At 39.3% G+C, this 14,907-nt stretch overlaps 1 protein-coding gene across 2 annotated transcripts in view; it reads right to left on the bottom strand.

Annotated features, from left to right (window-relative positions):
* The window catches only part of LOC120936838 (probable cation-transporting ATPase 13A4), a 123,718-nt gene that overhangs the window by 24,130 nt on the left and 84,681 nt on the right, over positions 1-14,907 (bottom strand). For both annotated transcript variants that reach the window (XM_040349543.1, XM_040349542.1), the window contains exons 16-22: positions 13,827-13,983; positions 11,051-11,168; positions 7,908-8,032; positions 6,413-6,567; positions 3,767-3,892; positions 2,817-2,896; positions 893-935 (exon numbers count right to left, since the gene is read on the bottom strand). In XM_040349543.1, the coding sequence (XP_040205477.1) occupies positions 893-935; positions 2,817-2,896; positions 3,767-3,892; positions 6,413-6,567; positions 7,908-8,032; positions 11,051-11,168; positions 13,827-13,983 (804 nt within the window). The remainder of the gene's footprint in view (positions 1-892; positions 936-2,816; positions 2,897-3,766; positions 3,893-6,412; positions 6,568-7,907; positions 8,033-11,050; positions 11,169-13,826; positions 13,984-14,907) is intronic.

Here is a 14,907-nt window from a genome sequence, read left to right as displayed (position 1 = left end):
TGCCGCCTATCCGTGCCCATCCATGCCGCCTATTAGTGCCCATCCATGCCGCCTATCAGTGCCGCATATTAGTGTCCATCATCAGTGCACATCAATGCCCCCACATCAGTGCCACCTCATCGGTGCCCATCAGTGCCACCTTATCAGTGTCTGTCAGTGCAGTACCATCAGTGCCCACCCGTGAAGGAGAAAACATACTTATTTACAATTTTTTATAACTGAAACAAAAAAATACTTATTTTTTTCTAAATTTTCATTCATTTTTTTATTTTTTTTGCAGAAAATAAAAATCCCAGAGGTGATCAAATACCACCAAAAGAAAGCTCTATTTATGGGAACAAAATAACTGTTGACTTGAATGCAAATAAAAGGACGTCCAGGGACGTCCACCCGGCAGTTGAGGGCCGTCTTATTTATCACCAAATATTCACTTTGCAAAGTCAACAAATATTACTCCTTTAGTAAATCCAATTCAGTGCAGCTAGCTTCATACCATCACAAGCAAAACATAATTTTATATAAATGAGATATAATCCATACAAACATCTTGGTGACTTCTAGACATGTTATTTGCAGGGTTTCCAGAGTCTAGCGATATCTATCTTTCAATATACTTCCAACTACTAAACCTGTTCTATGGACTGCTATAGAGCATGTGCAATCATAACATGAAGAATCGGCTTCTTCGTGTGATATTTGTAGGTGGTCAGTTGCAGTCCATAGAACAGGTTTAGTGTTTAGAAATATAAAAATAAGATTTAGGTATAGTTCATATATATATACACTGTATATATATAAAACTAGGTTTGCATTTGTATTGCAAGATACTGGCACAGTTTTAAGTGGGCATATATATGTATTCACAATATTAGCAAATATACTGCATGCTTACCCCACAATCATTTGCTCCATCTCCACACATTCCAACAAAGTAACTGAAAAAATGACAGTAAAATATATTTTATTGACAAAGTAATTCTTGCTAGTATTTACTATTATATGGGATCCTGAAGGCTTATTTAATAGGGCAGTGCAAAGAGCAATGATGATACACAACATCCAGTAACCCTTAACAACAAATATATTTTAAATGACTAGAACATTATCACTGGTTGCAGTGCATTGATTGGTTTGCATAACTCAGTTTTCATCAACCTGGAAACCCCAATTCACTTACAGAATGGAAAAGAAGTACTTCAGTCCCCTTAGCAGCTCACAACCAGTGAAAAGATCCATATTAATCCATTGGGTCCACAGATATTTGCCAAAGATAAAAGAAGGGGCAATAGACATCTTTAACCACTTTAACACCTGGTACTTTGCCCCCTTCATGCCCAGGACAATTTTTAGCTTTCAGCGCTGTCGCACTTTGAATGACAATTGCGTGGCCATGCAACACTGTACCCATATGAATTTTTTATAATTTTTTTTTATAATTTTTATAATTTTCTTCCCACAAATAGAGCTTGGTCCTTAACCCCTCTGGTGGTATTCCCGAGTCTGTCTCGGAGTGGTATTTTATTACCAAAAGCGGTAACCCCGAGACAGACTCAGGATCGCCTCGCTGCAGCCACAGGCAGGGTTTACTTACCTTGTCCCTGGATCCTGCGATGCCGCCGCGCTGTGTGATCGAGCTGTGTCTCCTCACTCGATTCACACAGTGCCTTTGTGTGCCACCGAGCTCCGTTCCCTGACGCACGGGGGCGGAGAACGGCGCCAAATTCCAAAAAGTGAATAAACACAATACATACAGTATACTGTAATCTTATTGATTACAGTACTGTATGTAAAAAATACACACCCCCTCTGTCCCTAGTGGTCTGCCCAGTGTTCTGCATGTACTTTTATATAATAAAAACTATTCTTTCTACCTGCAAACTGTAGATTGTCCATAGCAACCAAAAAGTGTCCCTTTATGTCAAAGGTGATTTTAGAGCAGCTAGAAAAAAAGCGATAATAAATTATAATCACTTGCAGAATTGTGCGATAGCGATTTGTGGGGAAATTCGTCATCAAAAAATAAAAGTAATGACAGCGACAATTCTGCAACTGAGCAAATTTCAGTGATTTTGAGTTGATTACATTATTGAATAATTTTTATTTTAATTATATTATTATTATTTGTTATAATTATTTATAATTATTCATTATATTATAATTTATAATTTTGTTTTTAAAAAAAATTCATACCCAGGATGCCTACTAGACTCTTGTTTGGTTAGGGTTTAAGTGAGTTATTCCTAAGAATTACAGGCCTATAGTATAAAACGCCAAATTTCCTTGCAAATAATGGTACCGCTTTCAGCAACTTTTTTCTGAAATAATCATACCGCCAGGGAGGTTAATAAAAAAATATATATAAATAAAAGGGGAGTTGCCACCTGGGGCCCTTTTTTTTATAGGGGGTTGCCATCCGGGCCCCTGGGGACCTCCGGGCCCCTTACAGCTGTACTGCCTGTACCCCCCTGATGGCGGCCCTGGTGCTAGGTTTATAGACCTAGTCAGGAACAACATTGGTGTATGGCTGTATATACTGTTCTCAGCCGAGCCGTCCTTGGTAATGAAAAACGGAAAAAATAAGTTGCGCTACTTATTTTTTCCGTTTTTGATTGTATATTGTGCGTATATCACAATTTTTGTTGCAGCTCATTTATTTTCTGTTTCACTTAGTTAGTTAGCGCAGTATCACATTTTCTCTCGTCCTTGGTAATGGCCTGTGTTGGCTATCCAGAAAACCAAAAAATATATATCTATTATACAACATTATACAACGTATGTATTCCATTATTTTAAGGTCCCAAAGGGGTTGTACTTACTCTAATTTTTGAAGTTCTTCAATAAGGTTGGACTTTTGTTTTGGCATCATTCTGGCAAAAATGGTTCCATTCAGTAATATCTTTAAAACATTAAAATATGTACAATACACTATTATGGTGGGCTATATGTAACCATTTATAAAGTTTGTATGAATAAGGAGGTAAGAAAATTGAGTTGTATTATGTTTTTTGACTCTTAAGACCTGTACACACGGGCCAGAATCTCGTCAGGAAAAAAACGTTGTTTTTTCCTGACGAGATTCTTGGCAAGAATCTCTTGCCGCCCGAGTGTACAGACACTCCATTTAAAAGAACTGCTGTTCTTTTGAATGGCAAGAACGCGGTGACGTCATTGCGGACGATGAGCATGTGCTCGTCACATTCAATGCCATCGCCGCCATCTTGCTGCACCCTACCTATGCCTAGGAAGCTACCGTGCATGCGTCAAAGTCATTTCGAGCATGTGCAGGTTTCCACGGCGACAGGTAAGTAAACACATTCGGGTTTCTCGGCAGGAAAATACTGCAGAGAATCACAACGAGAAAATAGAGAGCAGGATCTCTATTTTTCTCGTCAAAATTTTGCACAGTTTTCTTGAGAAACCTGAAAGCCTCGTACACACGCCCGGTGTACTCGGCAAGAAAGCTCTGCCAGCAGTTTTCTTGCCGAGTAAACCATGCGTGTGTACGAGGCTTTAGTAATAATAATCAGATATGAAATACTGTAAGATGATTGGTGTCACCACCAGGAAAATGACAGCAATTGCTTTCCGGTGTTCCTTTCATCTCCTTTTATTCATAGCACCTCCCCTTTACCCATCCCAGTTGCACTAATTCTCTTTTTCTTTTGAAACATCATACTAGACATTGCTTTTCAGGTGGGGCATTCTGTGTTTGCTACAACCATATGAAGAAGATATGTATATAGAAGACTGCGGGCAACATACTTACTTTTGGCAGCAAGTGGTAAAAATATTGACTTATAACCTGGTAGGACCTTCCAGATAACACAAAATGAAAATTTCCATGAGCAGTGGGGTTATTAATCCATCCACCATCAAGGTTTATTTTTGACTCCTAAAACATATATTTATGTTAGTAAAGATGATATGTTTATCACTGTCTTATAGTAACAAATGTTTTATGTTTTTACATTTAAACTGAACTACAGCCTAATTAAAAAACAGGATTATGCAATGCAATGGGAAAGTATCAAACGCATTATGTGTAAACAGCAACATTTTTACTTAGTCCAGAAACCTGTATATATAAAAACAATTTTAGGATTTGGATATTTGATGCAAAAAAAAAAGTCCAAGGTTCAGTAAACTAATTGTAATTTGGCTAGATAGTATACTATTCTTTTTCTAAATCACCACTTCCATGTCTATATATATCTATATGTCTATATTTACCACCATCACATTATGGTGTTTACAGAACACACTGCTCAGACAAGGAAAAGCTTGTATGCCTTTATGGCAGGGGTCTTAAATTGGCGCCCCCCCAGCTGTTGCGAAAATACAAGTCCCATCATGCCTCTGTCTGTGGGAGCCATGCTTGTAGCTGTTAGCCTTGCAATGCCTAATGGGACTTGTAGTTTTGCAACAGCTGGAGGGCCACCAGTTCCAGACCCCTGCTCTATGGCATCATGACAACTGATTATTTTCATGATCACGTTTACCCATCGAAGAAATACTGAAGATGATGAAAAGCCATTCATAGAAATAAAAAAATTCCAATGTCTTCTTAGGATCTTGTCATTTGCGTATTACAGTACATTTTGATGGGTTTATGTAAAGTGAACATTTTGGAAGCCAACAGATTTTAGCCAAATACCTTAAATCAACCCGTATCCTCTTTAAACTTTTAAAAGCACTGCTTAAATTGGTTTTGTCACTTTGTCAGCAGGTATACTGTGTGCCTCCTCTAGAGGAAAGGATGGCAGGATAATATTAGTTGGTAAAACTCCAGGACTTCCCTTAGCGTTTTTACTTTGTTTCTGGAGCCTGGGTTTCAATGTCTTAATAGCTATGCTTTGATAAACTGCCATCACTCTGTCCAATGGTTCCGCAGTAATACATAAGGGCACTCATTTATTTACAAACTTCGGGAGAGCATGTAGTAGATTAGCAAAGTCCTTTCTGTCTAATAACTGGTGTCATGTGGTGTCTGTATTTAGACAGTTTAAAACTAAATATAGCTGCACTTTAAGTAGCATTTGCATAGAATAGTATTTGATTAAAATATCTGTAATTGGAATGCTCTTTTAACCTCTTCCATACAGGGCTTTTATACACACCTCCATACCGGGCCTATTCTGGCACTTCTCTCCTACATGTACAAATGATAATTTTTTTGCTAGAAAATTACGCAGAACCCCCAAACATTATATATGTTTTTTTAGCAGACACCCTAGGGAATAAAACGACGGTCATTGAAACCTTTTATTCTGCACGGTATTTGCGCAATAATTTTTCAAACACCTTTTTTTGGAAAAAAATTGTTTCATGAATTCAAAAAATAACAAAACAGTAAAGTTAGCCCAATTTATTTGTAAAATATGAAAGATTATGTTACACGAGTAAATAGATACCTAACATGTCACGCTTTAAAATTGCGCACACTCGTGGAATGGCCCAAACTTCGTTACATAAAAATCTCCATAGGCAAAGCTTTGAAAATTTTTACAGGTTACCAGTTTAGATTTACAGAGGAGATCTAGTGCTAGAATTGTTGCTGGCACTCTAGCGCACGCGGCGATACCTCACATATGTGGTTTAAACGGCGTTTACATATGTCGGTGGGACTTGCGTGTGCGTTCACTTCTGTGCGCAAGCTACTGGGGACAGGGGCGTTAAAAAAAAAAATGTATTTCTTTTTTTTTTTTTTTACATATTTATTTCTTTTTTTACACTTTTTTATTTTATTTTTTTTTTTTTGATTATCACTTTTATTCCTATTACAAGGAATGTAAACATCCCTTGTAATAGGAATGTGTGTGACAGGTACTCTTTATGGAGAGATGCGGGGTCAATAAGACCTCACATCTCTCCTCCAGGCCTGAAAGCATGAGATCGTGAAAAAAAATTCACAGATCTCATGTTTACCGTTGCTTAGCAGCCGCAATCGCGGCTTTGTTTACTTACGGGGACCCGGGCGTGACGTCATCACATCGCGCCCGGGTCCTCCCACGGTCATAGAGATGACTGGTGACAATCTGGTCACCAGTCATCTCTATGCTTCCTGCGAGCGCCGGACGATTCGTTCTCCGGGCCCCCGATGGCACGGGAGAGCCCGGAGAAGCACCGGATGGCGGCGGGAGGGGGGGATGTCCCCTCCCGCCGCCTGTAAGAACGATCTAGCTATGATCGTTCTTACGTTGTGCAGAATCGCCGGCAGAAGAGAAGGATATCTGAATTATGCCTCTAGCTGCAGGCATCATTCAGATATCCCCCCCACAAAGCCCAGGACGTCATATGACGTCCACTCTGAACGGCAGAGGTTCTTTGTGGACGTCATTTTACTATGGGCCGGTAGGGAAGTGGTTAATAGTTGTATAATGTATTATTTTTATTTTAAAGGCATATAACATACTTTTGATTTTGATGGGTTCCCATCCATGGTATTCCAGGTAAGTGATGCAGGTAAATCTTTTTCAGGTTCACAGGCTTCTAGCAGGATGATGTCACTGTTGTCAGGTATCATCCCAGAATTTTTCCCAACTGTCACAGCTGTCTGAAGGTTATCACCTGTGTAAAAAAATATATAAAGGTAAAACACCATGTGTAAACATTTAGCAATAATTATGCAAACACAGTATATGTAATAGAGCATCATCTGAGGGACATTGTTGTAGTTTTGTTGGCATTAATGACACAATTTTCAATGTTCAATTTAACACTAAGCAGAAAAAAGCCAGCCACTAGGTTAGAGCAATTTCCATGATCACATTTGCATTAAACTGTACTAGCCCAATTTTCTCTAATCCAGTAAAGTACATTATAATTGCATGATAATTAAAACAGAATAAAAAATGCACATGTAAAATATCAATTTTGTAATGTGATTACAATCTTTAAGCACAAGCTTTAAAGCAGTATTAAACCCAAAATCAAGCATTTATTATATTGTAGCTTACCAATTTTTTTATGTGATGGCTGCATTACTTTCAAAACTGACAGGGGTGCTTACAATGGTCAGTTTTTATATATGTATGTTAAATATGTATCCCAAAAGGAACAACATTGTTGCTGTAACTGCTTTTAAAGTGTGAGCTGGAGTTTGGCTTCAATTTATTAGTGTTTCGAAATCTGCTAATACATCTAACACTCCCTTCTCCGTTACGAGCAAAGCTGCTGTCCAAAGGTACCCCTGTTGTTCCTTCATCCAGAGTACAGGAGGCTTTTTACTGGCCAGATCCCCCGATGAAAACAGAGGTAATAAAGCCTTAAAGGGGTTGTAAGGGTTAAACAAACATACCATATTTACCTCCACTGTGCAGTTCATTTTGCATCCGATCCACGTCTTCTGGGGTCCCTCGGCGGCTGTCTCCGCTCCTCCCCGCAAGAGTTAACCTCCTTCTGGGAAGCGCTCTCTCAAGGGGGTTAGCTTGTGAGCGCGCTCCCATGTGATACAGTGGCGGCCATAGCCACCAAGAGTATCACTCGGCCCCACCCCCTGGCGAGCCGCGTCATTGATTTGATTGACAGCAGTGAGAGCCAATGGCTGTGCTGCTATCAATCTCCAATGAAGAGCCACCTAAAGCTGGGGGAAAGCATTGTGGCATCGCGCCCACAGAGTTTTGTGGCTCAGGTAAGTAAAACGGGGGGCTGGGGGGCCCGAGAGTGCAAGGTGTTTTTTCACCATTAATGCATAGGATGCATTTTTTGCTCGAAAATTACTTAGAACCCCCAAATATTATATATATTTTTTCTAATACCCTAGAGGATAAAATGGCGTTCATTGCAATACTTTTAAGCTGCTATATATTACATGTTTTTGATTTTGGGTTTAATACCACTTTAAGCATATTTTAGCATAATTAGACACCTTCTGAATCTTGTAAATGTGCTTAAAAAACAAAACATACCTGTAACCATAACTGTTCTTATGTTGGCTGCACTTAGTTCCTTTAATACAGAACTTGTCTCTGGCTTTAGACGATTTTCTAGGACCAGTAATCCAAGAAATATAAGGTTGGTCTCCACAACTTCCCTTTGAGAAAAAAATTGTAAATAAAAGTTTTAATTGAATCTTTTATAAAATGAGAATATACAATCATGCTTGCAAGAGAAAAAATGCTAGACTTAGATTTTAGATGAATAATGCTGACTTTAAAGAAAGATTTAAAGGAAAACAAGTGTTTGCTGTACAAATGTTATGCCATACAGTATATTACAAGTACATAGGCCATTTTGTTGTATGGATCCTGTTACAGACAGTGAGTGATTTATGCTTTTTTAATTCTGCAGAGAGCAGTCAGCCAGCTTCTGCTAGTGTAGTTGAAGATATTCAACTAGTCTGTGGTAGAAGGGTTAACAATCCAAGTTATGAATATGTATGATCTCAGTCAATCACAGAGGAGCCTTTTTTGGTGATTTAGGTGAGGTGGTGGTGATACATTATTGGTTCAAAGATCGCTTTTTCCTGGCCTCCTGCATAGAGGATTTGGGTGTTGGAGGAGTTTCCCCTTCAGTCTTGGGAAAGCAACTGTCCCCAAATTAGGAAAAGTTCTGGGGGGGGGGGGGGTTACGGAAAAAAATTCTACAAAGGGAAATGCATTGATAATTGATTGAATTGCGTTGCTTAATTAAATGACTACAGCAGTGGCGGCTGGTGCTCAAAATTTTTGGGGGGGCACAAACGAAAAAAAAAACAAAAAAAAAACAATTGCAGCCTTACTATGCCCATCAAATGCAGCCACTGTGCCCATCAAATGCAGCCACTGGGCCCATCAAATGCAGCCACTCTGCCCATCAATTGTCACCAATGTGCCATGCCATCAAACGCAGTCACTGTGCCATGCCAAAAAAACACAGCCACTGTGCCATCAATTGTCACCACTGTGCCATGCCATCAAATGCAGCCACTGTGCCCATCAATTGTCGCCACTGTGCCAATTTTCACCACTGTGCCATTGTGCCCTTTAATTGTCACCACTGTGCCCTTTATTTGTCGCCACTGTGCCAATTGATGCCACTGTGTCATTTAATTGTCGCCACTATGCCCATTGTCGGCACTGTGCCAATTGATGCCACTGTCACTGTGCCAAATGTCGCCACTGTGCCAATTGATGCCACTGTCACTGTGCCCATTGTCGCCACTGTGCCAATTGATGCCACTGTGCCCTGTAAAATGCCCCTTCCCCCACCCGGCACTTACCTTTCTGGGGTCGGCCATCCTCCTTCCACATCCCTCGATGTCTTCTCCCGCCCTCGATGATGCTTCAGCCAATCAGGTTACCGGTAACCTGATTGGCTGAGACGCCTGTCAGTCTTATCCAAGGAACGCACCCCCTGTACGTCCCTTAGATAAGTATCTGGAAGCCGAGTACTCGGAAAGCCTATCAGTGCCGCTGGCCTCTGATAGGCACTTCCACACAGTCAACCAGCTGCCGTTATTCAGATGGCCGGCGCTCACCATCCGGCCGGCCATCTGAATAGTCGGTGGCAGCGGCAACAATACATAGATTCATGCAATGCATGAATCTATGTATTGTAATCAGTGGCGGTGCGAGAGCCAGAGGGGGCGGCGCTCCGGCGCCCTCTATGGACGCACCAACACTGGACTACAGTGGCTTTTAAACACACAGGCAATCAGATAATTGATTAATCAGTTGCCACACCATATTTATGCATGTAAAAATTTTGAAGCATTAAGAAATACAATTAGATACAGAAAACATAAAGAGCATATATAATGTTCCCTACATTATAACCATAAGCAGATATCATCAAATAGTCACTTGAATGATCTATCCTTGAATCAACAATGTAACTACCGGTAATTAGCTAAATTAATTAATTATGTCTCTTGCCTTGCATTATATATATATATATATATATATATATATATATATATATATATATATATATATATATATATATATATATATATATATATATATATATATATATATATATATAAAATATGTGCTGTGTAACTTGGCCCTTTGTATCATCTAAAATACCTGACTGATCCTGCCTGGTACTGCCCTCCCCTCTGTAAACTGACCACATTTATCATAGCTGCTGAGCCACTGATACTGGTCAGTTTACAAGCCTCCATCATCTGCTGTCTCTCCCCCCCCCCACCACCCTGCCTGTCAGCTTGTATGAGTACCCACCCCTCCCCTCCCACTGCTAAAATAACTTTTCATGCAATCCCTAGTGTTCAGTAATGTTATGTGCCCAGTGTATGTGCGTTATCAAAAAAATGCCATTCTATACCTTATTTCAGAGCACCAATCTATGTGTTCAGAACCAAGAAATAAATTTGGTAAAATTATTTCAGTATATGTAGTTCACCTGCAGGGACTGTGTTTAGAATATATGTAGAAATAAATGTAAAATAATATATTGTTTATTAAGATACATTAATCAAAAAGAAAAATTAGAAATGAGCACAATGATTTCAGCAAAATTGATTTTGGCACAATATTATTGATTTAATCAAATTTTACCATGCAAATTCCTTTGGTGAAGTTTATGGTAGGGCACCTATTCCATGTTACTTTACAAAGTGTTTCTTTGTGCTCTGTGTTTTTCAAAAACGCTAATGAAAAAGGTCAAATACAAATTTTAAAGCATCAATTCACAAATACTTTTTGAGTATTTTAACTTTTTTATTTAACTCAGAATATGCCATCACAATTCAGTGACCCCTGTATATTCCTCCTAAACTCTCCTGTCACATCTAAAATCTGGGCCGTTCTAACCAAAAAAGTTTATAGATAGTGCTTAAACTTGCTTACCCTTTCTAATGCTTACACATACCTGTTTGTCAATAAAGCTTCCCATTGTACAGTAGTGATGAACGAATAGGAGTGGGTGGGCATGGGGCTTAGTGACAACCTCTTAAACTGCCATGAGATGTGGAAGCTAACTTTATCAGAATAGTTTGGGGTTTTACCATGACAGGAAGGTTTGGGAGGCAGATGCAGATTTTTTTTAATATGCAATATTAAGACATGTTATTTTTAAAAGATAACAATATTCTAAAAATTGCTCTCACCTTTCTAGGTCGGAGGTATGTGGCAGTCCCTCCTTTTGTAGAGATCGATATGCCAGTCCTATTACGCGAAAGCCTTGCTTTGTGTAGAGATCAAGTTGCTTATAAAAATTGTCTGGAACTAGTTAACAAACAAAACATATTTGTGATCATAAATGCCCAGAGAAAAGTAAAAATATATAGCCAAAAAGCGTACCTTCCTAATTATAAGCAGGTTAAGCCCCAATTTTGTTTCCTCAGTATTATTTCACAAGCATTACAAATAAAATACATACCATAAAAGCATCATTTTTAAGGGTTTTGAAAAGTGGGAATTTTGTGTATACTTTTACAGTCTAAATTTAGAGCAGACTCCTCAAGCAATCTTTTACTACCTTTGTTAGCCACATAACTACCTTCTGTGAGCACCTCTTAAACAACTTTATTTATTTATTATTTACTTTATTACTAGGGCCTGATTTCCTTGACTTGTGATCCTATGGCCTGACTATGGTCAGAAAAGACTGCACTGATGTTTTTACGGCGCAGGCGCACTGAGTGTGCCGTTAGTGAAGGCGATCGTGCCATCACTGGTGGCTCTCGCGCGCATGCGCGGGAGTGACGTCATCACCGCTCCGGCCAATCACAGCGCCGGAGCCACAATACCCCGGAAGTCACTCCGGGAGTAATGGCGGCGATGGAGAAGGGTCGCTGCGGGGGTTTCGATCTCAGGTAAGTACCTCATAATGAGCTAGTATGCTATGCATACTAGCTCATTATGCCTTTGTCTTGCAGTTTTTTTTTTTCATGAGGCTTTACTTCCTCTTTAATTGGTTAATACAGCAGGTCAAGTAGGGACCATCCAAATTTGGATCAGTCTGTGACCTTGCATGCTTGACAGAAGTAAATTATTAATTTGACTTCTGTCAAAAGAACATGTCGGAAATTTTTCAAAGCAGACAATCATTTGCAGTCACTGACCAGTGTATTCTGACAGCGGTGGGTGCAAGGTACATACATTACATACTGATAAATATGCTACCAAAATTAATGTGTGCTGTAAATATCCTCCAGCATTGCTCTTCTTTCTTCTTGTGGGAGGCTGCCATTTTGTTACAGCCCAAAACAGTTGCTTCCTTGTTTAAAACTCTCCCCATCTCCCTGAACTCTCCCCAAACACACACACACTTTTAGCAGCAGCAGATCTTTAGGATGTCAGCAGATCGTCTCTTGTTGTTAACTGACTTTAGTTACACTGCCAAGAAGAGCAACTAAGGCTGTGCAGAGCAGGATGAGACTGTGCATTATTGGAATTTAAACAGTAATGGCACTTATTTTGTAATATTTTACATACTTATACCAGAAAAAGAGTTCAGCATGAAGACAGGCATCAGGGCTTCACTTTCTGACTAACGTTCCCTTTAACAGTTAGTTGAAAGTACATTTTGACATTACTTTCTCATCTTTGCTTGCATACTGTTGCAGTGCACATTTGTACTATTGTATTTCAAATAGAAATGTTTCCATGCTCTCAGCATTTAGAATTCAGTAAGTGCAGTAAAGACGTTTAGGTAGATTCAGGTAGAGTTAGGCTGGCTTATCAGTAGATAAGCAGACCTAACTCAGAATCTACGCCGACGTATGTTTAAGCATATGCTCAAACAGAGATACGCTTAAACATATCTAAGATACGACGGCTTGCGCCGTCCTATCTTAGATTGCAATATTTTGGATGGCCGCTAGGTGGCGCTTCCATTGCGGTCGGCGTAGAATATGTAAATGAGGGGATACGCCGATTCACGAACGTACACCCGGCCGCCGCAGTCGATTTACGCCGTTTCCGTAAAGCATTAGCAGGCCTAAAGTTATTCCACCTATTAGGTGGAATAACAATGTTAAAGTATGGCCGCCGTTCCCGCCGCGAGATTCAAATTTTTTACGTCGTTTGCGTAAGTCATCCGCGAATCGGGATTTACATTGTTTACGTCCACGTCGAAATCAATAGGCCCGTGCGGCGTACGTAGCCGCAATGCACACTGGGAAATGTAGGCGCCCGGCGCATGTGCAGTTAAAAAAAAACGTAAATAACGTGAGGTCAAGCCTCATTACCATCAAACACGCCCCCCCCCCCCAACACATTTGAATTTGGCGCCCTTACGCCCGCCCGCTTTAGGCTACGCCGCCGTATATTAGCAGGCAAGTATATTGAGAATCATTACTAGCCTAGCTAATTTACGGCGGCATAGCCTAAACAGGCTAAGCTACGCCGCCGCAAGTTTAGGCAGATGTACTTGAATCTACCTATATCAGTAATGCAGAGGTGCAGCAAAAAGAAGCAGTAAAGCAGAAGTGCAGTAAAGACTATCAGCAATGCAGAGGCGCAGCAAAGAGAAGCAGTAAAGCAGAAGTGCAGTAAAGACTATCAGTAATGCAGAGGTGCAGCAAACAGAAGCAGTAAAGCAGAAGTGCAGTAAAGACTATCAGAAATGCAGAGGTGCAGAAAAGAGGCAAAACAAAGGAGCAGCAATACAGTGGAACAGAACAGAGGAAAAGTAAACAAAGGAGCAACAAAACACATAAGTAGTAAAAGAAAGGTCCAGTAAATATAAGCAGTAAAGCAGAAGTGTAGTAAGGAGGAGAAGAACATTATAAAACAGTCTCTAACATACAGTATATAAAAAGCCAGCAAGTGACTTCACCCACCACACTCCACCTATAACTGAAATACCACATAACTGGTTCTTTTTTATTTTTTCATTATTTTTACCAAACTTTAACCTCAATACTATTTAATATTAACCTGTGTCCGGTTTACAGTAACGGATAACCATTTCTGGAGCTCCTTTCATAAACACTGTTAGGTCACTCTCTCCGATAACCTGAGTGATCACTGACATACGCTGCACAGTGGAGGAGAATGGAAACTGATGTAGAATGATGATGCCTTCCACGGGTATCTAGATGATAACATTTACTGTTACTTACTGTTCTTACTATTTATTAGGTGGTTATTTAAAATTTAACATAATACACAACAAGATCATAGTTAAACATCAAAAATTCAAAAAATTAAGCATTTACAGACTAACATGAAAAAATGTTTTTGTAGTTTGTTATATACTTGGTAAGTCTCCCCTTTGGGAAGATTCATATAACTGGGAGAGGAAGATTTAGACCAGAATGGTTAGTTGTAACCTGACATAAGTTATATTTCCCTAATTTACTGTTTAATTTGTATTTTTCATACAAATAGGTAACTGTGCATCTCCATACATTTACAGTATAGTTCATTAGAACATGTGTTTTATATACCCTACATTTCTCTCCTATGAGAGAATGCTCATGACCAGGGTCAAAACAAACCTTAATGACTAGTCCTTTTTTGCAACTTCAACATTTGTTAACATAACTGTACGTATCATCACAATTACTTTGTGTATCCAGGTAGGTTATATCAGTTTTTTTTTAGGACAAATTAGACTTTAATGTGGTGGGAAATATTAATGAGTATCTCCCAATTTTCTTCTTTTTATCAAAATTGGTGCAAAATAGTAAAAAATATATATATATATTTTTAGTTTAGCCGTATAATTTTGTGCCATTGCCATGACCCACCACCTGCAAAATGTATTTCCTACTCCTGACAATTGTGGCAACACCACGTATGTGTGTGTGATTTGTTTTTTCCTGCCCATAGTAGAACCAAGAAACAATAGTATGTATTTTGTTTTTGTTTGTTTTTTCCTACCTAAACACACTGACTGGTTTAAAGCACATCTCTTGGACGATGCATACATGTTTTACGTGGTCATAAAGGTGTTAACTGACATTAAGAGCTTTTCTGCATGCACATTTTCCACAAGTTTTTCGTGAAATTTTAA

This window comes from Rana temporaria, chromosome 4, assembly GCF_905171775.1.
Source record: "Rana temporaria chromosome 4, aRanTem1.1, whole genome shotgun sequence".
Taxonomy (NCBI): Eukaryota; Metazoa; Chordata; class Amphibia; order Anura; family Ranidae; genus Rana; species Rana temporaria.
Note: the sequence above shows the minus strand (reverse complement) of the source record. Positions and strands in the feature narration are given on the sequence as shown.